Raw genomic sequence first — 26,632 nt, 5'->3', positions numbered from 1 at the left:
AGAATGGGATATATCAAACAGAGTGATCCACTCAGTCATACTAAAGTTTTGTCTTCCTTTCTGTGACTGAATAAATCTGTGATGCTTTGTAGTGTCAAAGTCCTGAACACAGAGAGGGTATAAGGCAGGGTCCAAATGGGATGTACACTCTGGAGCTTTGTTCATCAGGGTGATTGCAAGTCTGTCAAGTGTTCCTGCAGGTGGCTAACAGTGGATCCTGGATACACAGAGATGGGTAAAAGTAAAGTGTCATAAAGAAGATTTTTCTTGTTGGTTTATTAGAATTCCTGTTCAACACATATGAGCTGCTTATGTCCCTTTTGTTCTTACTATCATCTATGTAAACTTATAACTCCTGCAGAATGAATGACTCAGTGATACCTGTGTTCAGAATGGCTTGATTTCCTCCTTTTGTGGGGGACTTCAGCACATTTCTACAATCTCCACTCAGGTTTTACATGACCCAGCCATGTACCCTTGCTGCAAAGAAGGTAGATGGTATCCTGGTCCTCATCAGGCAAAGAATTGCCAGCAAGTTGAGGGAGGTCTTCTTTCCTCTCTACTCAGGCCTGGTAAAGCCACACTTGGAGTGCTGTGTCCAGTTCTGGGCTTTGCAGTGCAAGAGACACATGAACACTCTGGAGGGAGTCAAATGAGGGACAACTGAGGTGATGAAGGGATCGGAGCATCTCTCCTATGAGGAAAAGCTGAGAAAACTGGGACTGTTCTGCCTAGAAAAGAGAAGGCTCAGAGGGAGTTTTATATAAAGAGCCAGGCTCTTTACAGTGATGTCCATTGACAGGACCAGAGACAGTGGGGACAAGCTGAAACACCAGAGGGTCACTTTGAACCTCAGAAAAAACATTTTATTGTGAAGGTGACCAAACACCAGCAGGTTTTTGGTCACACAAGGAGGTTCTGGAGTATCCAGCCTCAGAGATATTCAAAAGCCACCTGGACATGGTCCTGGGCAATCATTTCTAGGTGGTCCTGCTTGAGCAGGGAGGTTAGATTGGATGACCTCTAGGGGTCCCTTCCAACCTCAGTCACTCTGTCATTGTGTGACTTGTGGTCTGATTTACTGTAGTGTTAAGAAAAAAGTGGTCATATCTCAAACTAGTTATTCCAGACCTGCTCTTGGTCAGTGAACAAACCAAACCAAACCAATAAACAACCAACCAAAGTAGTTGTACTTCTAGGGCACGGTTGGTTGCACATTTAGGTGGTCATCCTAAAAAAGGTCAGATGGACTGTGCTGTAAAAGTGATATATGACTGTAGAGGAAACCTGAAGTGACCGGCTTAAAGATGAACTTCAGCCGCACATTTAAGGGACAAGGTGTGTGCAGGGTATGCTGTGTAGGTGTCTGGCTGTTTGTCTGTCTAGTACTCTCCTGACAAGTAATCGTGTCGATGCAGTAGGTAACATCTGCCCAGCTGGGGCACATGGACAGGAGGAGGGTTGGAGTCAGTGGGTGAGATACTCCCATTACTGTTTAGAACAGTAAGTGAGCATTGAGGTCTCAGAAGGACTCAGCTCTGAGGCAGTTGCTGAAATTGTTTCTTGGTACATAGTGAGACATGCAGCCAGTTCTAAAAGGCTGTTTTTAGATCATGGGCATATCTGCCAGCACAGATAGGGAGCTGCCTGCCAATTCCAAACATACGCACCCGACACTTACTCAATCACACACAAACATAAACAAGCAAATAAACAACATCCCCTTCCCATAAATATCTTTTTTTCCCCCCTTCAGATAGAAAAGGAAAAAAAGAAACAGCCTGCTATTATTGTTTTTTAATTTTTTTTTTCTTTTCTATTTTTAAATACGAGGAGGGGCTCAGATAGTATGTTGAAGCTGGCACTATTATATGCATAAATAAATATGCGGATTCAGGACTTAGTTTAGCCCTATCTATCTGGCGAATAAACAGAAATGAAATCAAAAAACTTTTGCAGCTTTGTTAAATGAGACTGGAATCCATCTATTATGTGGGTCCTTCAATCTTCACACTATGAGTCAACAAAATCCATGAATGTTTGGCTTAATTTGCCAAAATAATTGAATATTAAAGCTGATTTAATTATTTCATTGTCATTATAGTAGGGATAAATTTGGCTAAGTCATTTTGGTTTAAAATGACAGTATTTCTGCAGAAGTTTAGGAGTTTCGAAAGGAGTTGGGGAATGACTTTGTTTAAGATTCAAAATAACGCTTGTTTTGCCTTGATAAGCTTGGCCCTGTTTTCTCTCCCTTAAAACTTTCTCTCTTCTATTGAGGAACCTTCAGAATTTAATTTAATTAAAGAAAAAGGCCCTGAGACTTTCTTTGAGTATTCAAGTGGTGGATAACATGAATTTTTAAGCTGACATAACAAGTCTTAACATGGCTTCTGCTTCATTCTTGACATAGGCGGGCATAATACTGGTGATGTTAGAGTATTTGGAAGATAACACTGCCAGAGAATGTGCCATAAATATAAAAGAGAATAATTAAATTAGATCCTCTCAGGATGAACATGCTAAACTGAGACCAGAGTGCATGTACAGTATATTAAAAATAAATACTTGCACTGCACAGGCAGTAATTCAGCTGTCATTTGAATTCAGTGAAACTTTCCATGCAAACTGATTTCAGTGAAGCTACTCACAAGAATAAGTTACTTTCGTGCAGAAACAGGCTCACAGAGTCACTGACATATTTCTGTCCTGAGGACAGGTAGGTGCAACATGACTGGAATTAGCCATTTGATATTTTTTGGTTGTTTATTTTATTAATTGTGGTTCAGTGGCTGAGACTGAAAGTCTGGAGTTCTCTTTTTTCTTCTAATTTGATGCTGGAAAAGTTCACTGTTGTGACGTTATAAGACATCCCATTATTTATGATGAGCTAAGTGGCATAAACAGTGCATTAGAATTAATTTTTAATAGATATCATGAAGAACTTAATAAAATAGATTTTGTTTATGCTGTGACTATCTATATCTTTGAATTTCACTGTATGAAATTCTTGAACTTTGGGCCAATGCTTTCTAAGGCCACCCGTACACCAGCAAAATAGTTGGGAGCTCCAGTTCACTGAGTAGGATTCAGTTGCAGATTAAGGCCTTTGCATTCAGACATCTCCATGTGAAATACAGGTCTTTGCTGCAGTCAGAGCTGATCGAGGTCTGGCTAAAACACTCAGCGGTGCCTCCAGGATGGTCTGGCAAGCTAATGGAGCCTGGCTTCAGAGGTGGCCTGCATGGCACAGGTGGTGTGAACCTGGCCTGTAGCTATCACTCAGAAGAGGTGTTGGCCTCCTCGAAGTCCCTTGTGGTACCTGCCTGCCCAATATAGGTGCCTTAGACATCTTGGAGCACCCTGGCTGTGGGAGATGACAGCAAGGCCACCATGTCACTCCTTCCAGACATGATTCAGTCACCTCCATGTAGGGTCCCAATGCCATCCAAGGGGAGAGGGGGCATGTAAGATCCCATATGGGGCTAGCAGGTATTTTAAAACAGAGAGGGAAATACACCCTTCTGTCAGGGCAGCTGGGAGCCAGCAGGGTACTGGCTAGAGCTAGGTGTCTGCCCAAGTGACTGAGCAGAGCCCTGTGTGCCTAATTTAGGTTGTGATGAGCTGCTCTCTGGCTCCACTGAGTGTGATCACTATTGATTATGATGGAAAGACATTTAGCTTATATGAAATTGTCTAAATTTGGGCATGTTAGTGCTTAACTGAATCCTACTTTTTTTTTTAGACACGTTAGAATGGAATTGAACAGAACAGAACAGAGTAGAATATTTGCTGGAGGGAACCTACAACAATTATCTAATCCACCTGCCTGACCACTTCAGGGATGACTAAAAGTTGAAGTATTATTCCAAATTGCAAGTAATCATTTTTATTTTATTTTATAACACATTCTATGTGTTCTCCTGTTCTTCTTTCTTGGTTTTTTTTTTGTTTTCTTTAATAATGAACAATAAAACATCACTTTCCAAACTTAGGTTTCTAAACACCTCTCTTCTGCTGTATCAAAATGAACTGCATCAGTGGCTGTCAGGAAAAGCAAATATGACAAAAAGAGTCTGTTTGAATATTCATTTGCTGCTCTGCATACACTGAAACTCTGAAGTGCAAAAAGGCCACAGAATATTAAATGTGCTTGTGTATGAAATTAGTGTAGTATCAGGTTTGAATAAAATATGATTAATAACAAATGTGAATATGATGTTGGCAGACTGTCTAGTGGTATAAAACCACTGAGGACACAACACTCGTTCATCTGTGTAGAAATGAAGGGAAATGGTAGAAAAAGCGTTTTCCTTGCTGTCCTCAAGCATGCTGATGCACTGTCCAAACCAATACTGGCATATTGAACATAGGAGTCCCTCTGGAGTCCTAAGTCTATTGCTATAAATTGTTGTGACACATGTTTTCTGGAGTAAACTGGCTTAATTCTTCTTTTGAGCCCAGCACTTCCCAGTATGCAGAATCAATGGAAAATTCTACTCTGGTGATAAATAATTCCTTTGTTGGATAAGGACTGTAGGATCTGGTGCATGTTATAAACTCTACACATTTCTGTAATCCATGAGAGATGACTGGGAAGGCCTGCTTGGCATGAAATGAAGTTGTTGAAAAAGTCTTTTTCTTGTACAGTGAGTACTTGTAATTTAAATGTTTTACCTCATCACTTTCCAAAATGGCCAAAGTATGTTCTTGGGAAAGTGTCTTCTTGTTTTAAAAAGATTGAAGTTTTTTATCAGATGCTTGAAGGAATTTTTAACTGCATAATTTTTTGATATATGCAAAAAAGATGCATCTGAATAAATAAAGCATTTAGGTGTTTTTGTGTTTAGTATTGCTAAAGTTATTACTTTAAATGTAGGATGTAAATTTTTAAAGATAACTGTATTTTTATTATATAGGATTTTTCAGAGGCATCTCTTCATTTTGGCTACCATATTTTAAAATTCTATAAAAAATCCTCAGCCTTCTTTTTATAACATGACTTATAGTAACTTCTTTGCTTTGAAAGATGTTTCCTTTCCTGCTAGCAGCTAAGGAAACATTCACCACCAGGCCTGAACTTTGGAAGTCCTTGCTACTACTGCGTGCTCTGTAACGCTGCTCACATAGATGGACAGAGCCATTGCAACTCCATCTCCACTGGTGATGATGCACCAGCTGCAATAATATTTCAAGTCAATCCCTGATTAGTTAGGGGAAGGTCAGCTATTTCTGACTGGCCTCGCCTGGACAGCGAAACAGAGCAAAGCTCTGCCATCAGTGTCCTAAAATAGAAGGGCCTTTTCATCTGTCAGACTTGAGTCAGCCACATGGAACACAAATTCGGAGACACAAATCGACTCACAGGGCATTGGGAAGAAGGGCACAGGCAGAAAGTCAAGTGAAGAGAAACTTCTTCAGATATGAGCTATTTTCTCCATACAGTTTTTTAGTTACTTTCCCAATAATTTGTTTTAAATTTATTTTACTGCTAACCTTTTCAGTAGTTAAGGTGTTTTGTTTTTTTTTTTTTTTTCCTAATAACTTCAATAATGAAACTGAGTGTGGGGATATTTTTTGGAGGCTTCTTTGCAGCTCTGGGGGTTTTGCTTTTTTTGGTGGCATTTGGAACAGATTATTGGCTTCTTGCTACAGAAATAGGAACTTGTTCGGAAGTGCCTGAAGGTGCTGGGGTTAGTATGAACTTTTTATTTATAATTAGAATTATATATGTAGAATTCTTGGATGTGTTTATTTTATAAACTTTTGAATATACTAATTTTGTTTATTTTCTATTTTTACTTCTGTGTATACTTTTGAATATACTCATTTTGTCCTTCTGGAGGCTTACAAGCCTGCCTCAAAACCTCTTATAATCACTCTAAAGTGAATTTTTATTTTGTGATACTGCTTTTGCAATATGATATTCTTTCAAAAGAAGAAGGACTGTTTATAAATGTTCTAGCTGACCTAAATTCAGACAGGTTGTGTGTGTCATTATGATGGTAGTGTTTTTTGCATCAACATCTAATTGCATTTAATTCTTTCAGCCATTTAAAAATTGTATGATAATGACTTTCTTTTTCTTTTTTTCCTTTCTCTGTAGGGAGAGAAGGCCACTTTCCATCATGAAGGCTTCTTCTGGAGGTGCTGGTTTAGTGGAAATGTAGGAGATAATAATGGCAGCATGTGGAAGTTTTGGTATAGTAAGTAATTTTTTCCTTTTACTTTATCTACAGTAATTTGTTCTCATAATTGTTTGGGTTTGTTGGGTTTTTTTTTGTTTTTCCTTCTGTCTTCTGAATCATTAGATTTCATGGCTTCTTTGGGGATCAGGTTCTTCAGCTACCCTAAAATAAATTCTTGACACACACTCTTGTAATCTATAGGAAACCCCAGGACAAAATGGTACAAGTTTAGCTATCAGATTACACTGTGATTGTTATGGATGCCCTGCTAACCTGAGTCCATTCTTAGCTACAAAGTTCTTTACCACTTACTGTTAAACAGTTGCTTTATTTCTGTTAAGTAGGGAAAAAAAGAGCTTAGTGGTTAGCCTGGTCCAGGAATTTTTGCTTGGGGAGTTTCTCTATCTGTTCTTAACTGACTACAAGTAGGTTAAGAAGGGAATGGGCTACTCCACAGTGAAAATGGTGTAGGACACACCATCTCCAGAAGAGTTTTTTCCTTATTACATTCACAGATGACCCGTTGCTTTCTTCCACTACATCCAGGATTCTAAGATAGATAGAATTACAAGATCAGAGAGTATTTTACAACCAAAACCTCCCATTTAGAAATCAAGCAAAATTTCTTCTCCAGTCTTTGGCACTCCCTCTGAGGTAGGGAGCTCCCTCACCTTATTGCAAGATTTCCATAATCTTTGTGAAAAGCAGGTGCCATCATGCAGATTTGACTTCAATAGCCCATATTTTGCTAAATATATTGCTTTGTCTTGGGTGGAAAATGTAATATTTACTGTAGTTAATTTCCCCTTGTTATTTATTTGAAAATTATGTGGTCAGGAATCTGAAACTTAGATGGGGTTTAAGTTATAGTCAGCTTTTGTCTTTTGCCAGGAAGAAGTTGATATTTTTAGAAGTATTTAGTATAAAGGGTGAAATTATTCATTTCTGGAGGATATTCATTCCATAGACTGGACTCTTACTTGTGGCCATAGTAAACTCTGAAGATGCTTGGTATTTTCATTGTTCTTTCACAAAAGAAAAAGTAATTGCCTGGATTTTGTTTATTTGGTTGTTTTTTTTTTTTTCTGCACATGTATTAATGAGAAGAATATAACTAACTCTCAAATGAGAAAGGTACATATGCATGCAAAGGCATACATATGCATCACATATAAATTGCAGTGTGCTTTCAGCAGGGCTCATTTACTGTCCCAGGGTACAAATCTGTATTGCTCTTTAAGGAATATTCTTGTTTGGATAACAAGGCTTGAGTCTCTTACCAAACCAAATTCACTGTAAGATGTTGCCTAGGAACGGACCTGAAATCTTGACTTATGAAGCTCAGTTTGCCCGTTTGAAGAACAGGCACACAATATTGTTAGGGCAGTAAAATATTAATCTTTAGCTTTCTTTCATTTTTAGCCAACCAGTCACCTTCTAAGAATTGTACACATGCTTACCTGTCCCCATTTCCTCTTCTCCGAGATGAACACAACTCCACCTCCTATGACTCTGCAATCAGTAAGTATTGTTTGGTGCAAATGAATACAATGCCCATAGTTTCAAGAAAACAATTTGGATGCTTCAAAATAAAACAGCCTTATCTCTCCACACAGTTTAATTAACAGAATTTTGGTATTTCATACTTCTCATACTTTTACAACATGAATATTTAAGCCCCTGTTTAACAAAGCACATAAATAATGCTTAACTGAAAAAAAAAAAAAACCAAAAAAAAACAGAGACGTTTCCTGTTTAGTGTTTTTTTTCTCCAACATAGTAATTATCTTCCTTGGGCTGAACACATTAAACAAGAACTTATTGTCATGTATTTCAATAAAACTGGTTTTGGTTGGAATTTTTTTTTTTCGGGGGTTTTGTTTTTGTTAAATAAATAAACACGTATGGAAATCTACTGCATTTTTACTTTATGTGGAAGTAGGAGCAGAGCCTTGATGCTATCTGAGTTTAAGTGACTCAGATATACTTCACTGAGAAATTCTTGTACTGCAACAGAGATACATGTAAGTATATATTTATATACATGTGAAAGATAAATATTAATAGAAAATTTAATGTTTGAATAGTGCCTAGAAAGATCTGTCTTTACAACACTTAGGACAGAGATAAAAATACCAGGAACGTTTATTCATATTAAGAGCTTTACACAAATACATTTGAAGTAAATAACTTCTGATATCTATTTCACATGACTTTTTAAACAACCTGTGATGTGTGCATGCTACATGTCTCTGAGCTTGCTGACTAAGGAACTTAGTGATCCCTTCCTGTCCTGAGGCTGTAATTATGCTTTTGCTAACCTTGAATTGTCTTTATAATCCAATTTTTATGCTGCAGACATGAAAAAGAAAATAAACTAAAATTATAATGGTTCTGTTAATCTTTAGAAATTATGAACTGTTTGTCCAGGAAGAATTCAGACCTCACCATTCAGAGATCTAATCTGTAACTTCACAGCACATCTAGAACAGTTTATCTTTCCGTTTGAAAGTGACAGAGTCATCAGCTCCTAATAGCCTAGACAGAGTTTGTATTCCACCATTCACTCATACATTCACAAAGGTTCCTCAAATTATATTGCATGATTACACAGAAGTGGACAAACAAAGAAAAAGAAAAAGAGAAGGAATATCATCAAAAGTTTAATTAATTTTAGTTAATGTTTGCCAAAAGAACCACTGCTCAAATATAATTTTCCTATCTATATTTCATATTAGGAGATTAAAAGTAGGCAGAACTGTACTATAGATGCTGGCCCAGGTAGAGTATATTCAGAGCCATTCCTGCTATATAAATAGATACAGTTGGATTGCTTTCGAGCTCATTAAAACTGAAGATGGTTTGGGGTTTTTTATGCCTACATTTCATTTTCAGCATCCAAGCTGAGTTATTTATTAGAACAGTTATGATTGCTCAAGAGTCTTTCACAACTTTTTATGAAGAAGGTTGTGTCATCATCTCTTCTGTTAGTTCAAAACTTGTTTCTCCTTTAGTCTAGTTTGACAATCATGCCCGTGATATTTGGCAAACAGATTTTAAAAACCTTGCTTCATCTGGAGTTGCTAAATTAAGAAATGCGACAAGGTTATCCTCTTCTTCCTGACTCCCAGTGCAGGAAGTGGTTCTCTATAAAGCCAGTGGCAAAAGTCTCCAGTTTGGTTCCCCGAAGAACAAGATTTCATTTATGATTTGTATATCCAGTTGTCTGCATCTAATACTTTGCATCAGCAAAAATTAGAATAAAAGGGCACTACCAAAAATTTGAGATTATTGTTCCCCTTTTTTGGTTCTGCTATTCTTTCTTGATAAAATATTACCATTTTCATGGCTCATACCTTTCTTGACATGTTCTCTTTTGGGGATGATAAAAAGCCCAAATCTTCTACCCAGGTTTATCATAGTATTTTTAGTGAGTCAGTCAAGTTCTATTTTAACAAAATATAACAAGATAACAATAATTTTTCTGTCATCTTCATTTGCTCTTTCATAGAAAAAGAAACAGCTGAATAAAGACCTTTAAACTTCATTAGAAAAATCAAACATGTATACAACACATTTTCTAAAAATCTCTAACTTTCTGTTCAGAGCACTATTAGTTGTTGAACAAGTAGAGGCATGTGACTTTTTTACAGACAATTTGGTTTAAGAGACTTTTGGATTTTAGAGGAATTTGAATTTAACTTTAGCCCCTTGTGCAGTCACTTGTGTGGAGACACAAGTGTGGTTTGTTGGAGCGCCGTGTCACCATCCAGCTAAAAGAGCTCAGACAAAGATAAGTTGCCTGAGGAACATGAAATCTCTGATGCTTTTTGAGTGCAGTGTCTGGACCAAGTTCTCTGTTGACATAACTCCTTTGGCTTTAGTAGGAATGTGACTCAGAACTTTTCTGGGCCAGAATTCAAAACAGGTTCACCTATCCTCTCTTAGTTTATTTACATCTTTTTGTATGTTGGGTTTGCTTTTGTGTTATAGTTCCCAAAAATCTTAAAGCACTGAGGATGGGGAACTCTAGTGTTTCAGTCTGCCTTACAAAGATTTAGACCAAAGGCTGGGTTCATTCTGGTATACAAACCTAGACTATGAACTCTTGGTGTCAAGGACTGCAGACTTAGATGTAAATGTAAAGGCAGAAAAGCTTATGGGGTGCTTATATTGAAGGTTTGAATGCATACCTTAATGTATCAGATAATTTAATAATTTCTGTTAGATGCATGACCAGCTTCACAGGGCTAGATAGCACTGCTTTGAAATTGCAGTTGGCTATATCTTTTAATCATGGTTATAATGGTTCTGTGCGTTCATTGGTTTTGTTAAATAGTCTCAACAGAGTGGGGAGGACTTCCCCTAGCTGTAGTGTAAGGTATCATCAAAAGCTGTGTGATCCATCATTTATGGTTAATGTATGTTAAGAAATTCATAGGCCATGTCATTTATCTTAACCTGAAACAGGTTCTAAATGAACTCAGGGGAAGCCTGACTCTAGTGACTTTCTGTGATGGTACAGAGGTTTAGAGTGACAACTTTTATAGTGTGCAGCTCTTAAGTTGACTTAGCACCTCATTGTGTTGCTAGCAGATTCATTTTATGATGATTCATTTTATGATGATTCATGTATATAAGTGCAGTAAACTACAACCTAGGAATAAAAAAATTAAATTAGACCAGGCAATAGAAATAGGACAGCAGTAACCTATATATTTTAAAATAGACATATTATTGCATAATCATAAACAGATTAGCTGCCCCATCAGGCTATTCTGAAAACATAATAGTATGGTATTTTTAATATTAATTCAATGCTAGCTAGATTCATGCATAATATCATGTCATTAGGTTACTTAACACTGATGTTTAAGGGCTATCACACTTTCCTAAAGTTCTTTTACTATAGGACAATACTAGGCCTGTTTTTGGAAAATGTGCAAAGTTCTTACTCATGGAAATAGTCCCATTGGCCATAGTGAGATTATTTGTGAGAAAAAGAAGTGAAAAATCTAACACTTAGTCACTAATTCATTATTTTTATTTTTAAGGGGATTTTTTTCATCTTAATTTTGAAATACACAATAGTGCCCTAACTGTTGTAAATCACCCCAACACCTTTTGAAGCTGAAGTGGAAGCATTTTAGTGGGGCAGCACTGGCATATTAGTTTAATACTCTGATTTGTAGCTGCCAGCATTTTTTTTCCTGACTATTGGTATCTTATTTTGTCCAGTACTGGGCACTTTGCCAGCATTTTAAGTAATGCCTAATGGATAATACACAGTGTTTATAGAACTGAAGCAAAAATCTGATTTAGCAACTGTTTAATCTAAAATGGTGAGATCAAATTTATTGGCAGGTTTGTTAATGGGTTGAAATTAACCTAAAGTAATCTGGAAAATATCAGCCATGAAATCTGAAAATAGAAGTTGTACCAGTGAAATGTTAGCAGTAGTCTATTTCTAGGGGAAAAAATGCTCTTATGTAATAGTCATATAATTGCCCATGAGAGATACAGTACATTTATAAGTGTGATCTCTGTAGCCCCCCAAGCAGCTATAGAGTAAGAAGCATTTTAAAAAAGCAGTGTATCCATTTTGTGAATATTTGTATTTGTGAATATTGTATTTGTATTAGTGTTAACACTATTTTTGAAAAAAAATATTACTAAGGGATAGTAAAGGGTGCTGAATGAAGCTGAGAAAAGTCTTGCAAGGTTTACTGTGTTGCCACGTGTGTCTCCTGTACTGCTGCTGAGATAGGTGATTTCATTTACAGCTGTTTATCTGCGGAGAAGATACTCCTGGTTGAGAGCAGTTCAGGCACTTTGCCTTTCACTGTATTGGCACTGTGTGTGGCAAAACTCTTGTCAAAAGCATTTCAATATCTCTTACATTAAATAGAGAGGTAAAAAACTGCACATTCTAAAATACAATCATTGTCAGATCACAGGAAATGGTCCCTTTTGGATGTGAGCTTGTCCATGGTAGTTCAAGGAAACTTTTCTAAGACCTTTTGCCTACCTCTGGAAATTTTTATGTGGCATTGTACTAACATCTTTATAATGCTTAACAATTCATGTTGATATTAAATTTAAGATTAAGTAGCCTGGGTTTTTATGGTAGACCACAGTACTTGTATGGGTCTGATGGCTGTGTTTTGAAAACACTTTGAGTCAGCAAGGGCAGTGAAATACTTGATATGCTTTCATGATGCTAATGTTAACATCTCCAACAGTAGAAGGGTGTTGCTTTGTGACATTAGGCTGTTCCTAAGTAACTATTATGAAGCTCCAGAGGTGTCCATGACTGCTTCGCAAGTGTAACTGTAGGTAATACAGCTCTGTAACTTTTCAAATTAATTATTGCTTCTCTTTGAAATCATGCATCAGTAATGTCTTAAAATATGAATCTGGAACTTCAGTTTGTGATCAATGCTGGGATCTACTACACTAGAAAAGAAGGCTTGTGGTAATTTCCTCCCTTTCTCCAAAATTTGGGACTGCACAAACCCAGATACTTCTAGTTTTCAAATAATGTGAAAATCTCTGGAGGGACCTAAATTAGGATCTTTAGTGAGAAAAACAAGTAGCAAGGGAAAACTACAGGTCATGCAATTTTGGAGGAATATAATGTCCTATGCAGGCCCAATGATGCAGTTGTGTGTACTCCTGTTTTCCACTAAGTCTTTTTTATTTTTAGGCCTGCCTGTCATTTCCTAGGCAAATGTTGTACTCAACAAAGGGCTGCCTTACCAAGATGAGTTACAAAACCTTCTGTTTAGTACTCTTGCAACACAGAGAAATGGTATCTAAGATTTTAAGCACTGCAGATATGTTTACTTTGCACTCTGCAGTAGTGCTTGTACTTTATTTCTTCTGTTGTAGAAAACACAGAATAATGCATGTATTTGAGGTGGGTAACTCTAACACATCTGTGAAGTATCTGAAAGAGGCAAGGGTACTCCTTGTCATCTCGACCAGAACGTGGGCTATCCTATGAAATACCTCAGTGAGACTTGAAATTGTGCAAACTTCTGTTAACACTTCTGTATGGATACACTTTGTATGGGTTCACCAAACGATTATTTCTTGAAACAGACTGTTTGGATCACAGTGTCAGCCCTTTTCATGGGATGTAAAGAGGAGTAATTCAAAGCAGCATCCTCTGTTGCATTTTATCTATTATTGTGTGTCTCAACCTCAGAGCAGCAAAGTTTTTGACTTGAAGAGTAATTTCATTCTTAGGAAGATTTAATTTCAACCTGCTCTTTTGTGTTTATCTATAGATGACAGCTAAGTTAAATGACAGCAGTAGGCCTGAGCTGTTATTTTGAATGACTAGCCCTTTAGAAATTGATCTTGCCCATCTAGGCAGAGATTATGGGAAATGTGATCTAAGCAAAAATGATCAGATCATAAAATAAGTGAGCCATCTTTGCAGGAAAATGAGGGCTTTTTAATTCCCTTGCAAAAGTGAAAGTCTAAGTGCTCGTAGGGTGTTTCCTCAGACCTGTGCCACAAATGAACCAAATGACTTTCTGCCTTGCAGATTAGAGGGGGTAATATTTTACTTGAAAAGTCACAGATTTGTGAGCAGACTTTGTACCTGTCAACTACACTCCATTTTTTAATTGATGTTTAATGACTGAATTAGCTTAATAAACAAGTATTAGGATAATCATACTTTATCTGTGATTCTTTAGAGTAAATAACTGTTTTGGAGAAATAGAATGGAAGCTTCTGTCAGGCGATAGCGAGGTGAAATCAGTATTTCCCACACAATGCATTAAATAGTTACAGTGTTGGAGCAGAGAAACAGCTTTTCTCTTGTATAGTTACAGAAAGGTTGAAACAAATTTTCATCAGTTACATTTGTACTTCTTTTGTGCTCTGTTTCTAAGAATATTTGAACATCAAATCAAGCTTTACTCATGAAATCTCACTAAAAACAGACTTGGAAGCTTCCTGTATGATGAGTGAATAATGAAAATGGATGTTGGTTTTGTAATGCTGGAGAATCTCGTGTCCTCCTCCATTGAGAAAATAGAAACACTGCTCCATGACTTAGGTGACTGACCATAATAATATACAAGAAAGCTTTTTCAAGCTTCATTTTGGCCAATGTGTCCTATTATGTAGTATGACTTTGAAGTACCTTGGGCCACCCATGTAAAAGAGTTGGGTGGTTATAGATTGATTTAGTGGTATTAGGCTTTAAATGAGGAAGTAATGTCCCATGGACTTGGAGACTGCAATGAAGCTTATCAAAGTAGCCCCATGAGTAAAATAATATGAAATTGCTTCAGAAACCCAGGACTGAAGGACTTGAGAGATTTACCTTTCTAGGTCTCCATTCGCTGTCCATTTGCATTAAGTGAATCATTTAACTATGTGTTTAACTTTAAACAGGTGCCTAAATCCCATAAGAGGTATAGTACTTAAAGCAACACACACATTTAACAGTTTGCTGAGCCATAGCCTTATTTCTTACCTACTACTCCAATAACTTTTTGTTTATGTGAAGTGGAGACTTGGATATGAACCAAACCACAATCTTAACCCTTCTGCCAGGTATTTTCAGACACATTCATCCTTTTTATGCCCAAATCTGCTGATCAGTGTGGCGGAAAATTATGTCTCTGAATGTTTGCCTGGATTAAAAAGGGTGTTATTTAAAAAGTGTGGCTAATGTAATGTGGAGAGCGTGGTATAGCTAATACATTTACAAGGCTGATGATGTATTCTTTAACTTGTGTTAAGCTGGTCAAGTTAAAAACCATAGACTTTTGGAATACATTAGTGGGAAACACGAGCTGCTAATGCCTAGTGAGCCTTCAGATTTCAGATGAGAGCAAACCTGAATTATTACTGAATAGCTGTCTCTAACAAGCTGTATGAATTTGAGTCTTCCAGGGTATGAACCAGTATAATAGTTGCTTGGTTGTGTTTTTCCATAACAGTAAGTAGGTGCTGTCAGATGATAAGTGGCAGTTTCTTTTGTGATACACTTTTCCTGACTTGCCAGCTGGCTTATATGCTTTCCCTCAGTTGGGTGGAAATGTTTTTCACTGACTGAATTGTCAGTGCTTCAAGATTTTCAGATCTGACGATGGAGATCTTTACAACTCATAATTTTACTAATGGGTTGTGTTAATGTACCAATTTTTAAATTCATGGGAGAAATTTATGTCACTCTTGTAGCATTTGTAAAATGATGACTTTGTTAAATGGATGTGCAATTAACCAGCTAAAAACTAATTGTTAGAAAGACTCTTTTGGCCAGAGTATGTCACAAAACTCTCAGCTCATTTATCACCAGCTGCATCCATTAATTCAGCACTGCTTGGCACTGCCTAACGGGCTTCTGAAACATCACATTTTAAATTTAATAAAATACAAAGAGCTTTAGAGCAGAAATAGGCTGGTTTAAGACACTTAGCTGTTTTTCAGAAATACAGTTTACATTTTTTTTAGTTTCTCCCTGTTCTTAGCTTAAGCTTCTCCTGCAGAATATGGCTATATATAAGGAGCATTATCCAGCCGTAAATTGTAAAGAACTTACAGATTGTTATTGGTGATACAGTCTCAGCACTAGGAGTGTCAAGATGTTGCAGCTCTCTGCTTCTTCCACACAATTTTGGTAAAATAATTGAATCCTGTCAATCTAATCATTTATCCCAAGGAATCACTGCTATAGCTTTGCTGTACCATTTTCTAAAGAGTGTCAGTTTGGTCAGGTTGCTATCTTACAAGGTATTGCTAAATATTCAGCAGATGGATTTCATTCACAATAACTTACATGCTGTTTTCCATGATCATCAGGTAAGGGCTGGTAATCAAACCTATTTTGATCCACATGATATATAATGTATATGCAAAATAAAATTAGTGTTTCATTTATTAATAAGGCAAGTGATAAGAGAAGGGGAAAGAAAAATATTTGTTACCCACTTGGATAAGTTCTAAAAAGCATTTTATTCTTTTTCTTATGTCTTCCTGTTCTCTAGTTTATCGAGGTTTCTGGACAGTTCTTATGCTCCTGGGAGTACTCACTGTTGTGGTGGCTAGTTTCCTCATCATCTGTGCAGCTCCTTTTGCCAGTCACATTTTATACAAAGCAGGAGGAGGCTTTTTCATCATTGCTGGTGGGTATACTGTTTACTCAGTCAATTATAGAGTAGAAAGGATGAGTTGTTTCTTCCATTTTCCTTAACCAAAAATTGTATCAATCCTGGTTAAAAGAAAGAGAAAGCATATGCTTCTAATCCTTTGGCTTGTGGATGCTTGCCTTGGACACAGGTTCTTTGCACAGTTATTTAGTCATGAAGCTATTATAAAAGCTATTTTTGGGTTAAGGTTAAAAAACCCTTATATTAAGCTTTGGGTTAAGGTTAAAAAACCCCACATCCAGGACAAATAATGGAATTACACTGCAATTTCAATCTACTTTTTTTAACAGGAAAAAGAATGCATATTTAAGGATGTCGCCTCATAGGAATCTCAAGGGCTTTAGCTAAGGAGAGGGTTTAGTCCTTTATCAGTGATGCAAAAGATGATTACAGTGGATTCTGAAGAAGTTGGGAGACAGAACACATATACATGACCAATACAGGAAAATGCTTTGAATGTGATGGGACTAAACAAAGTAGTTGTCATGTATGAGTAAGTAGGAGCTCTAAACCTCTGCGAATGAAAGATAACAAATAACTGAATTCCCTCCTTCCTCATAACCCGCACATACAGTGGAGGATGCACCCTCCCAGGACTCAGCTGATGTGGACAGCTCATTGGCATGCTGTTTGCTTAACCTTGAAAAGTCTGTGAATGTGTCACACTGGTGTGTAAGATATAGTTATATAGGTTGTAAATGATAGTATGTGCTCCATCTCTGTTCTCCTCGGTTTAAAGCCTGATGAGAGGCAGCCCTGTGAGAACATATTGTGTTACAGGGCAGAGCCACCTGTGTCAGGACCACAGGGCCTGGGCTCTCTTTTTGCTTCTCCTACTGACCCCCTGACCTTGCTTACCCACTGCACCTCTAAGCTCTTCATATGCAGCTAGTGATCATTATTCCCTTCCAAAGGACTCTCAGTGAAGTGTGGGAAGTATTTTATAATATTTTAGTTGAAGAAAATCCTGCATACTTACATTTCATCTCTTGAGAATTGCTCCTCCACACTTTTAAAAGACATACGAAAAATATTCATAGGCTGACGGAGATTCTAAGATATTTCAATGCTTTTTGTCACTAATTTGCAGGGCAAGAGCCCATGTGAGTCTTGCTCTTTTTCTGCATTTGTAATGCATGAAAAACCTCAGCTGTCACTAGAAAGTAGCAGAAGCTGTTTGAGAGGAAAAAGGGCACTTGAAAGATGTGGAACTGACTGGCAGAGGTGCAAAGCGACGCTTGTGTTCTCCACTCTGGGTCAGTTCATTGCCCTCATTTAGGTAGGGGAAAGTTAGATCCCCAAGCCTGTGCTAGCCTCCCTTGGCTTCCCTACGAGGCCTGCAAGAGGCAATAACATTCAATGGCAGTAAAAACGGTAGGCATGTAAGAAGTTCCCCCAGCTGGGGATTCATTTCACACTGAAAGAGGGGCCTAATTGGATCAGATGAATGTGCTATTGAGGAACCCTACACCTCTCTTCCCTTTACTAAGAGAATCTAGAGAGACTATTTCTTTAGGTATGTGAAGTTAAGTGAGCTTTATTATCCCAGTGTGTGACCTTGGGTCTGTGTCTGTGCCCCTTTACCCTTTGTCCCTATAGAGCAAATGTTCTTCAAGGGAAATCCTGATTTTTTTACTCTCTCTGTATGCAGCATGTTTCAACTTCAGGACTGTTCTCAATCAGGGCTTTAGAAAAAAGCTATGTTATTTTTACTATTACCATTACTGTTGTTGAAAAGCAAAGGTCTGTAGCAAAATCCTGCTATAATTTGTCAAAAAAGTGGTGGTGGCAGGAGAAAATAGGACCCATTCAGTTTGCTCAAGACAGAGCAAGATAAGATAGAATCTGATGCAGAAGAGGATGATGGGCTCTACTGTCTCCCTGCTGCCCTGATCCCTTCCTGTGCCTATCTCCTTCAGGATTAGAGAGTTGATTTAACTGCCTGCCAAATCAAAGCAGGACATGGAAGGGGAGAGTGATGAGAAGTCGGGCATATTTATCACTTCTCAAACATGTGATCAGGATGCAGCCAGGGTCTGCATCTACTTAAACACAGACCTAATGGGAAAATGAAAAGATGTAATGTGACTTAGATTAATGTGACTTAGATTTGGTGAAGTTAAGAGTTCTTCTAAGACAGAAACCAGCAAGTTGTTTTGAAGAAAAAAAAAAAGGAATTATGCACATTGATTTGAAAGAGCCTGGATGATGTCTTACCACAAAATTCAAGTATGTGTTATACTGTAAAGAATAGTCTTCCGAGAAGGAAGTTAGACTAGATGATTGTTCTTTGGAAGTTAGGAAGAAGTTCTTCTTTTTAAGAAGAGGAAAATGTCATTTTCCTACTTGTCTTAAAAATAAGTTAGATGAAATATGTTATTGGATGTATCTTTATCCTTCTGCAACCTTAACTTATAAATTAGGAGCAGATAAAAGCTCTCCCTCAACTGAAGAGTGCAGCTTGTAGCATGATCTGTTGTGACCTCTAAGGGTTCAGGAAGTAGCTGAAGATATTATTGGGAATGAGATTCTTGTCAACTGTTCAGCCATCTGAAAGCTGTTTTATATGAACCAACTGCTTAAATTTCTGTTGTCAACAGTAAGAAACACTCAGATGGACACCTCACCTTCTCTGTGCTAAGGCAGATAGATTTGCCCTTTGGAGGGACCCATTCAAGAAGCCTAAACAGAGATCCTGCGTGACACAAATTTAGGTTGAAAAGGACCTCTTGTGGCAATCAAGTCTGACATCCCATTTAGAGCAGGGTTGTTTTCGAAGTTAGATTAGACAGCTCAGAGCCTTATCCAATCAAGTTTTTAAAATCTCCAGTGATGTTCCACAGCATCTTTGGGTGCTTGTCCCAGTTTGACCAACTTCATTGTGAGAAATGTTTTCTTCTTTCCTTGTTTTCACCTGGTATTGCCCTTGATGCAGTTTGTGACTATTACATCTCATCCTCTCAAGTCTGTAGGTCTCTGAAAATCTATCCCCATCTTTTCTATAACTCCATTTAGAGAAATGAAGACTGGATTCTTCTCTAGACTAAAATTCCCCAGCTCATTCAGCCTCTACTTGTTCTCCAACCATTTTGGTGGTCATCACCTCAGTTTTTCAGTACCTCTGTTTCACATGGGGACCCCAAACTGGACATAGCTTACCACATATGATATCACAAGTGTTGAATAAAGGGTGATAATATTTTCAAATCTAATGATGGTGTTCTTGCTAATGCAGCTCTGTATGAGGTTAATTTTCATTTTTGCAAGACCTGCTTGAATTGCTGTACACATAAAGGAACTATTCTTGTACTTTAAGGAAATTGTCTATGAGCAACACCAGATTCTTCTGGGCCCTCTGACCTTTAAGGTAGCCTTTGCCCTTCAAGGCAGCCTCTCTTGGGATCTTGCCTACCAGTTCTCTGCAGAGATTGCAGTGTGTTCTCGTAGGTTCTGGGTCTTACCTTTCATATTCATCCTAGGATATTAACTTTTGCCATTCTGTGGCCATCGTAACTACAATTAACACCATCTATCATTTTCCTGACCCATTTTTCCTTAACTGGGAGTAGCAAAACTTTGTAACTGTGTTAACCACCTGAGTCCACAGGTAAAACTACACCTGCAAGACCTGTGGGGAAAAGTGAGTATCAGTTCAATTATACCATAGTCAGTGATTTGAGTTCTGCCTTTGCAGCCTCATCTCCGTGTCTGTAACATCACAGGATGGTCCAGGAGCAGCTATGGTACTGAAAACTGTGAGAAGCCTTATAGTTGCTTCAAAGGTCATAGGAAAAGAAGGGAAATCAGTCATAAAATGATCTCTTAGAGCAGACTTCAATAAAGTCCATAATTACCTTGTGCCTCTTTCTGCCTGCTGGTAGTGAAAACTGTCCTCTTGTACTGATGCCAATAAGCAATATACCAGGATGTGCACAGAGCATTACAGAATCACACCCTGGTGAAGAAACAAGATTAGAAGTATGACTGCTGCTTCCTGCCAAAAGAGCGAAACAAGATGGTACTTTAGTTTGAGATCCTAGATGAGGACAAAAGTCTGTTTTCAGAGACATGTACCTACTTCCATAACTTTTGCATGGGATCCTCTGCAAGTACTTCAGCAGAGAATGTCAACCACTATTTTTAAATAAAGGTCACAATAGGCCAAGGTAGGTGGTAGAATCTGAAATAAGGACAAGAACAGAAAAATGCATTTAATAAAAAAAATTACACACACACACAGAAGTTTTCCTCAAGTGAGATAAAGAGTTCTAAACTTCCAGGCATAAGTAAAAAGCTCACATCATTCTTTTCAGCACCTGTTGTCTTCATGTCTGCATAGTAAAAGATTCATGCCATAAACAGCCATTCACCACTGACAAGTGAAAGGCATTTCTACGTGGGAAGAATCAGTACTAAAGGCCAGCAAACTGCTTCTTGAATTCACAGACATTTCTAAAGGTTCTGTATTCTTTCTCCTCTACAATATGCACAAGTATTTGTTTGAAAGAAATTCAAAAGAATGAATGTGAAAGACAGAAAAGAGTGACCTCAGAGAAGTCCATGTCTTATCACACTGCACAGTGCTGTGTTTCAAACATGTGTGTTTATAAAAAAAAAAAAGGAAAATGGAAAAAAAAGAAAGAAAAAGGAGTAGGAGGGAAGTATTTATTTGTCTTAATCTCTCTCAGACATATTTCATGTTTTAGGAATAATTTCCCTCATCATTACTGATTCATGCAACTGCTATTTTTTATTCACTAAAAGCCAAAGGCAAAAGGATGCCTGCACTCTATGAAAAAGGTCTAAATGCCAAAAATGTAGAGATATATCACAGCACACATTGTTCTGAAAAATATTTGCTTCAAGAAATTGTGGATTTTGGTTTTTTTTCAATCTCAGTAATTTTGTCTTGGAGCTTGCCTTTGAGAGTTCACAACATTCACAATAGATTGTCAGTGCAAGAGTGCAGGAGTAGATTTCTCAGGATAAATATACATTCAGTGAACTTCTAAGAGCTTAACTCCCGTGAAGTCATAACTCTGTGAAAATTAGACAAAAGGAGTGCTAATGAATGAAATACTGATGGTGGCAACAGGACATGGTCAGTTTTTACTTAGCCTAATCCTATTGTTCAAGATATTTATTGAACATGCTAAGTAATACACCTATTAATTAGTCTCCATTAGCAGGTGATGAGACTGCTTAAATACTCCTTTAGTGCCTTAATTAACTAAGAGGGTTTGCATACTCTTCCTTTCTTTTTCTTCCCTTTTAAGAAAGGACATTTATCTCTGCTTGACATACATTTCTTCTGAAAATTTCCATACCCAACAATTTGCCACTCACAGGTGTAACAGCTTGCTGTGAAATCACACCCGATGGATGATAGATTCCCTGAAGTTGTTTTACCACTGGCAGCCCTGGCTTGCTATTTTGCACCTACATGGTGTTGATTCTAGCTTAACCACCTAGGTGTTGCTTCAGAGTGTCTGAAGAGCAAGGGGTGCCCATTTCTAGATTAAAGCACCTTTGATGCAGTTTTGTTTTAATGATGGATGTTTTTGACTAACTGTTCTACATAACTCTGCTCTACCCAGGATGCCAGAGGGCTTTCCAGATGTGCGAGGCCTGGTTATACTTACCTGCTGCTATAGTAACAGAATATGCATCACTACTTTTGGAATTATTATTGATTTGGACTAAGTTTTCCCCCATGCAGAGATTAAATAGAGAACTAGTTTGAAAATGCATAGGCACAGTCAGTTGAAGAGGTAAATTCAAATGTCCTTGTGGATTTTGCCAGATTATTAATGTATCTTTCCAAATCTTAGTGCTATAATTTTTGTTCAAATTTTGAAACCTTGAACAAAATCCAGATATCTAATATTTTGATTTATGAATTTTTCCCAGAATCTTTCTACTTTTTTAATCAAAAGTTACTAGCTCTGTTTTGTTCTAATTTTCCTGTGTTGCCCACATTACCTGTTATCATTAGATGTTCTGTTATAGGAATCTTCTGCTCAATTTGAATTATATTTGAAGAGTTTTCAATTTAATTTCTTATTCTTCTTGTCTGGCCCTATGGCGATCCTTCTCTCTGATTGTTTCAGTGGTTTTATGTTTAATACAAGCACAGTACTAAATTCCATCAAAATTGAGTTTTACTTAGGTAAAATACTTTCAAAATTGAATTTATGCATCTTAGAGCTGAGTGTTGGGTTTTTCCAAACTTTGTTAGGAATTTGAACCTTAGCAAAAAAATGTAATCCTGGAAGTGTATTTCATACACATGAAATGTGTCTGCCTCCTTCTTTTAAATGTGTCTGCCTCCTTCTTTATTTAGTTTTTCTACTATTATTTCAGCCTCTTAGAAACTGCAGATCCTTTGGGAATGTTTTGATTATGCCTCAGCCCTTTTTTGTTGGTCTTCAAAAGATAATGTTTTTAAGGATTGAGCCATGAGCTCTCACCTGTCAGAAATTCAGGATGTATGTAAAGATATTATATTTTTTCCATAAAGCAATAGCAGGAATATCACCAGATTACCAGGTTAAGCTGCTCCACCTAACCTATCTGGTTTTGTCTGCATCAAATGAGGGAGTGAGACAAGAGCTGCTCCCTGGTAAATGGGCAGAGAGGGTGGGAAAGGAGGTTCTGAGGCAGCATCTCAGGTTGGGGATGGGGAAAGGTAACCATCAAAGGTTACCGGGACATGTGGATATGGAAGAAAATCCCTGGCCATGGGTGTTTCCAAAGTGCACTTGTGGGTTTTGCCGCAAATATCACATTTGTTCAAGGTTGCATTGCAAGTATTTAGCAGGATGGAGAAGATACCACAAATACCTGTGACTTACAGCTGGTAACCTCAAGTTTGGTAGTGAGTGTTCCCAGGACTGTGCACTGAGTTGTGTTTTAATGAGGCACCTAAACATTCTGGGATAAAAATGTGATGGGGTGGTGCCCCTCAAGTATTTGATCGCTGGAATAGATGGTCCTGCTGCTGCAACTTTGCTGTGACAGCTGGAGCTCAGGGAGCAAATGGGTACAGGCTGAAGCATGCAAAAAATTTAGGCTCGTGCCCTCAGTCCTCCAGCAGATCTTCTTCTGGAGCATCTGTTCTGCAGGCTTGCATTTCTCAAGTGTCCACATTCCTCTAAAGTGAAATGAAATATTAGGAATGCAACTGATACTCTGGAAAGCACTTTCTTCTTATATCTTCTTCTGGTGTATAGTAACAAGGAGATTATCGAAGTTTGTAAGGACATGTGCTCCTATTACTATCATGTATAAACAATTCAAAGGCCTTTCAGAGGAGTGGTTTGGAAAAGGCTGTGAATTATGTGGTGGATTAATTTCAGGAAACTGTTGTATCCAATTTGAGGTTATTCCTAATAGCCTGCTTCATAGTTATTATTTAATTATTGTTGGGTTTTTTTCTTCTACCAAGAGCTTCTTTTATAAAGGTGGATGATTTTGAATTAAATGCATTTGAATTTTTATGCAAAATATTTGAGTAGAATACTCTGAAATTTTGTGTTCCAAACACAGCCCTTTTCAGAAGAATAAAGAAGCAAATGCAGAGAGGTGAAGATAATAGAAAGATTTCCCACTCCTTTCTATATCTCATCCATAAAACCGATAAAAACAATGCCAGAGTTTGGGAATCAAAAGTACATTTTTTTCCCAGATTGTCCCACTCCCTTCCCCCTCCTTCCCCCACCTTGACCCCTGAATTCAAAACAGTGAATACCTGCATGAATTTTGTCACCAAGGTCTGCCTACCAGAACCAGATATCACCATGTCATGGGAGCATGCCTTTCAGTGCAGATCAGGAGCAAGATGGGGGTAGTGCTAGTTAGAGGAAGCCAAAGGCAAAAATTATCCAGTGGTGGCTGACAGTGCCATGCAGACAGGACCTCAGGCATTGGTGGCTTTTTAGGTAATACAGTAAATGCACCCAGCATCTGTCTCACACTCTGTTGTTAAAACCTGGTGTTTCTTTTCCAGGTGTCTTGTTTTCGCTGGTAGTCGTGATGTATGTCATCTGGGTCCAGGCCATGGCTGATCTGGAAAACTACACAAACATGAAAAAGATGGATTGCCCAGACTTTGCTGTTTATGTACGTTATGGCTGGTCGTTTATGCTGGCTCCTATAGGAGTATTTTTTGCTTTATTAGCAGGAATGCTGTTCTTGTTGGTAGGGCGTTACATTTATTTACACTCAGACTAGTCAGACGCTGCTGAAGGGAATACAGCAATACTTGTGAAACTTTGTGACAAGTGAAAACTGGAACAAAATTTTGTACATTATTACCATTATGGCAATCTTAAATGTGCAGGCAGACTTCTGGAAGTTCTTCTATTACTTGTTTAAGGGTAAGGGACACAAAACTCAGTACAGGAAGAAACAACCTTTAGTTCCAACTAGTTGTTTTTAATTATTTAGAAAGTACACATGTGGTTCTTCACATTGTACTATTAGCAGAATTTTTGTAGGTTAATAAACAGAAGAAGACAAAATTTTTCTGCAAGTAAAACATGAACATGAATTGCCTCAAATCAACATTTTATACATTTATCTTTTACATTTATACTGTTCTTCTGTTTATAGAGAATGGCATAAGGTAGAGGAGAAGGCAAACATTCAAACACAGTAATTCAATCTACCTCCTCTCCTGTTTTCCACTACTTGCCTTAGCTTTAATAGCAGCAAACATGTCTGCACTTTATAAAAATAGAGTGCAGTTGTTCATGCAGCATCCATAGGAAGAGGACAAGAGAGAAGACAATTGCCATGAATGTGTAAAAGATTAACTGTTCTATTACCCATTTCTCTTTTCTGTATGCATTTGAAAGCTGTATACTTCTGTATTCTGAAATCCATGTGTTGCATGATCCTGTAAGCCAGAATGCCTTCACTATCTGAAGTTATGCCAAAATTGTATTTTGAATTATAGCATTAATATTTTAATTAAGTTTTAACCCTTTTATTTTTCAGTGGAACAACTGGCTCCTCTAAAAAATATTTTCATGGTTGTGTAAAATTAATTTTTTATTAAAAAGGTTTATTATCAAGACAATATTTAGGACATGAAAATGTGTGTCTTGCGCAGCCTTCATTGTCCCACATGTTAAAAATCTGCATTATAGACCAAATCCAACTTGCCTACTAGGCTTGCTAGGGAAAGCAATGAGCCTGGCTAAGACAGCCAGGGAGATGGATTTGGTACTCCATTGTAGGAGTGGCTGGTTCTGTGTGTGTGCATGCACATCTGTGTGGAAGATGGGGTAAGGATGAGACTGCATGCATGGTATGGAAAAGATGGGGTTGAGTTTTAACAATGGGGAAACTTTGTCTGGCATTGGGCCCAAATAGAAATTAAATCCATCTGAGAGTATGCTGGTTTTCACTTTGTAACTCGATGCAGAATAGTTTGGGGCTGATGGGGAAAAGTAAAGGCTTCATGTCGGTTTGTTCTTGTTCATAATGCTTAATTCCACAGCTGTTATGAATACTGAAAGCATTGCTAAAAGGCAGGAAAGGAATGCCCACAGAGAAGATGTGGTGAGCCAGATTGGATGTTATTCCATTTTGGGAGCTTTTGTGATTGGAAGCTTTCCAGGTTTTCCTGCTACTTATTTATTTTTCCCTCATCAAGATTAGTGTTATACATTATAGAACAGGAAGACAACAAGAGTAGGAGGTAGGGAAGCTGGGACTGTGAGGTTTAGAATAATTACCAATTCACAAAAATATTTTTATTGGCAAATAACATGGTGTTTTTAATTATTGTGCCAGAGAGTATGATGGGTGAATTTTAACCAAGTATTCATAAGCATATATATATATATATATGAACCCCACATAAATGATAGCCATCCAGAGAACATTAGGGTTACACCATAATGCAGTTGGTTAGTCAGGAAATGCTGAAATTAACCCTGCTCGTTGTGCATATGGTATTATATTCCTGCCCTTAATTACACAATCACATACTGTTTCTCAAATAATACATTCTGTTGGTTTTTGCCCTCTTTATAGTCTAGGACACTCACTGGTAATTGTGAAGGTAAACTCAAGAATTATTGACTAGGTACCCCATCCCAAGCCCTGTCTGCTTCTCTGCAGGGGAGAGTCCTTCTCCACAAGAGCTTAAGGGGGCAATATGCTTGAGCCACTTTCTTGCAGCTTTTGGAAGCTGGAGGAATTGAGAGGTGCCTCAGAGCTGGACCTCTTCCAGCAAACCCAACCATGTGTGCAGCAGCA

The 26,632-nt window shown here is 37.7% G+C and overlaps 1 protein-coding gene across 1 annotated transcript; it reads left to right on the top strand.

Annotated features, from left to right (window-relative positions):
* Window positions 1-5,347: 5,347 nt before the first annotated feature.
* Window positions 5,348-25,555, top strand: TMEM182 (transmembrane protein 182). Its single transcript, XM_036385206.2, has 5 exons — window positions 5,348-5,693; window positions 6,107-6,206; window positions 7,611-7,709; window positions 16,202-16,339; window positions 24,372-25,555. The coding sequence occupies exons 1-5, from the start codon at window positions 5,553-5,555 to the stop codon at window positions 24,593-24,595; spliced, it is 702 nt and encodes a 233-aa protein (XP_036241099.1). The 5' UTR covers window positions 5,348-5,552; the 3' UTR covers window positions 24,596-25,555.
* The last annotated feature ends 1,077 nt before the right edge of the window (window positions 25,556-26,632 follow it).

The sequence above is a fragment of the Molothrus ater genome, chromosome 2, assembly GCF_012460135.2.
Source record: "Molothrus ater isolate BHLD 08-10-18 breed brown headed cowbird chromosome 2, BPBGC_Mater_1.1, whole genome shotgun sequence".
In the NCBI taxonomy this organism is placed as follows: domain Eukaryota; kingdom Metazoa; phylum Chordata; class Aves; order Passeriformes; family Icteridae; genus Molothrus; species Molothrus ater.
Note: the sequence above shows the minus strand (reverse complement) of the source record. Positions and strands in the feature narration are given on the sequence as shown.

Excerpts from the sequence above, each read along its gene's own strand:
- TMEM182 (XM_036385206.2), top strand. The coding sequence starts at position 5,553 with ATGAAACTGAGTGTGGGGATATTTTTTGGAGGCTTCTTTGCAGCTCTG. Across the intron at positions 6,207-7,610 it reads CATGTGGAAGTTTTGGTATA|CCAACCAGTCACCTTCTAAG; the intron begins GTAAGTAATTTT and ends TTTCATTTTTAG. Across the intron at positions 16,340-24,371 it reads AGGCTTTTTCATCATTGCTG|GTGTCTTGTTTTCGCTGGTA; the intron begins GTGGGTATACTG and ends TTTCTTTTCCAG.